General features: G+C 41.5%; 1 protein-coding gene across 1 annotated transcript in view; it reads right to left on the bottom strand.

Annotated features, from left to right (window-relative positions):
* The window catches only part of LOC119594417, a 5,696-nt gene extending 5,141 nt beyond the window's left edge, over positions 1–555 (bottom strand). The window contains exon 1 of the mRNA XM_037943479.1: positions 49–555. Coding sequence (XP_037799407.1) covers positions 49–355 — 307 coding nt within the window. The 5' untranslated portion in view covers positions 356–555. The remainder of the gene's footprint in view (positions 1–48) is intronic.
* Positions 556–1,084: the final 529 nt, after the last annotated feature.

Genomic DNA, 1,084 nt, shown 5'->3' on the forward strand with positions numbered 1-1,084 from the left:
CTTACGATCTTTGAAAAACCAACCCAAGAGATGAAACTCATGCCCTACCCGTGACGCTGGACCGGATCGGCCTGAAGTAGGTGCCCCCGAAGCTTCCCCCTTGAAGGACGTCCTTGGGGGTCAAGTTGGGCCTGAACTCCGGCTCGTCCTCGAACACCAGCTCTCCCTTCTTGTTCTTCTTGGGCAGAGGCTTCGTGAGCTCGTAGGGACCGCCGCAGTACGTTAGCTCCGGCGATTTCTTGGCTTTCTCTTCCCTCGGTTTCTTCTCCTTGGCGTCCGGCTTCTCCTCTTTCTTCAATTTCTTGCTGTCGCTCTTCTTCGTCGAGTCAGCTGGTGCTCGGCGCTTGCTGGACATGGCTTCTTTCGCTCTCTGCGGGCGTGGAGGAGGTTGTAATTACCGGGAGGGAGTCCTGGGCACCTCTTCTCCTTGCTTCTGAGGGGTCTGTGGAGGTTTTGTGGAGAATTAGGTGTGTTTGGCGTGACTTTTCTTGACGTTTGACTTGAAGGCGATTTGTGTTGCCCTCCGCGACAGAAGATGCACTTGTTCGGTTACTGTGTTGGTGACTTGAGCTTGATGTATTCGTTTATTGTGTTCCAGATTGAATTTCTGACTTCTGGTATATTTTTGGATATTTCCTTTTACAAATTAGATAGCTTTTATTCTTTCTTCTGGGATGATATATGATGAATGTGAGAGGTTTGGACGAAGACCAAGCTGAAAATTCTGTAATACTTTCGGACAACAGCTATTGTTTACATAAAACCACATTTGTTAAATATTTCTATTATATTATGTAATAGTTGGTAAGTAAAGTACAGAAAATAATCAGAAAATCAATATAAAAAAAGCCAGAAATTCTCACTGATTTTTTAAAAGACCCAATAACTTTCTCAAAATATTACATAAACAAGAACGCATTTGCTAAATACGCATTTTTTATATACAATATTTTAAACTAGAAATTATTTACTAGATTCTTATCACTATTTGGTTTTCAAGGCCATATATATAAATGATATTATGAAAGAGACAATAATAAAAACCTTCCTTGTCTTATTATGGTGATTATCATCATTTGTATCC

The sequence above is a fragment of the Penaeus monodon genome, chromosome 33 (genome assembly GCF_015228065.2).
Source record: "Penaeus monodon isolate SGIC_2016 chromosome 33, NSTDA_Pmon_1, whole genome shotgun sequence".
In the NCBI taxonomy this organism is placed as follows: domain Eukaryota; kingdom Metazoa; phylum Arthropoda; class Malacostraca; order Decapoda; family Penaeidae; genus Penaeus; species Penaeus monodon.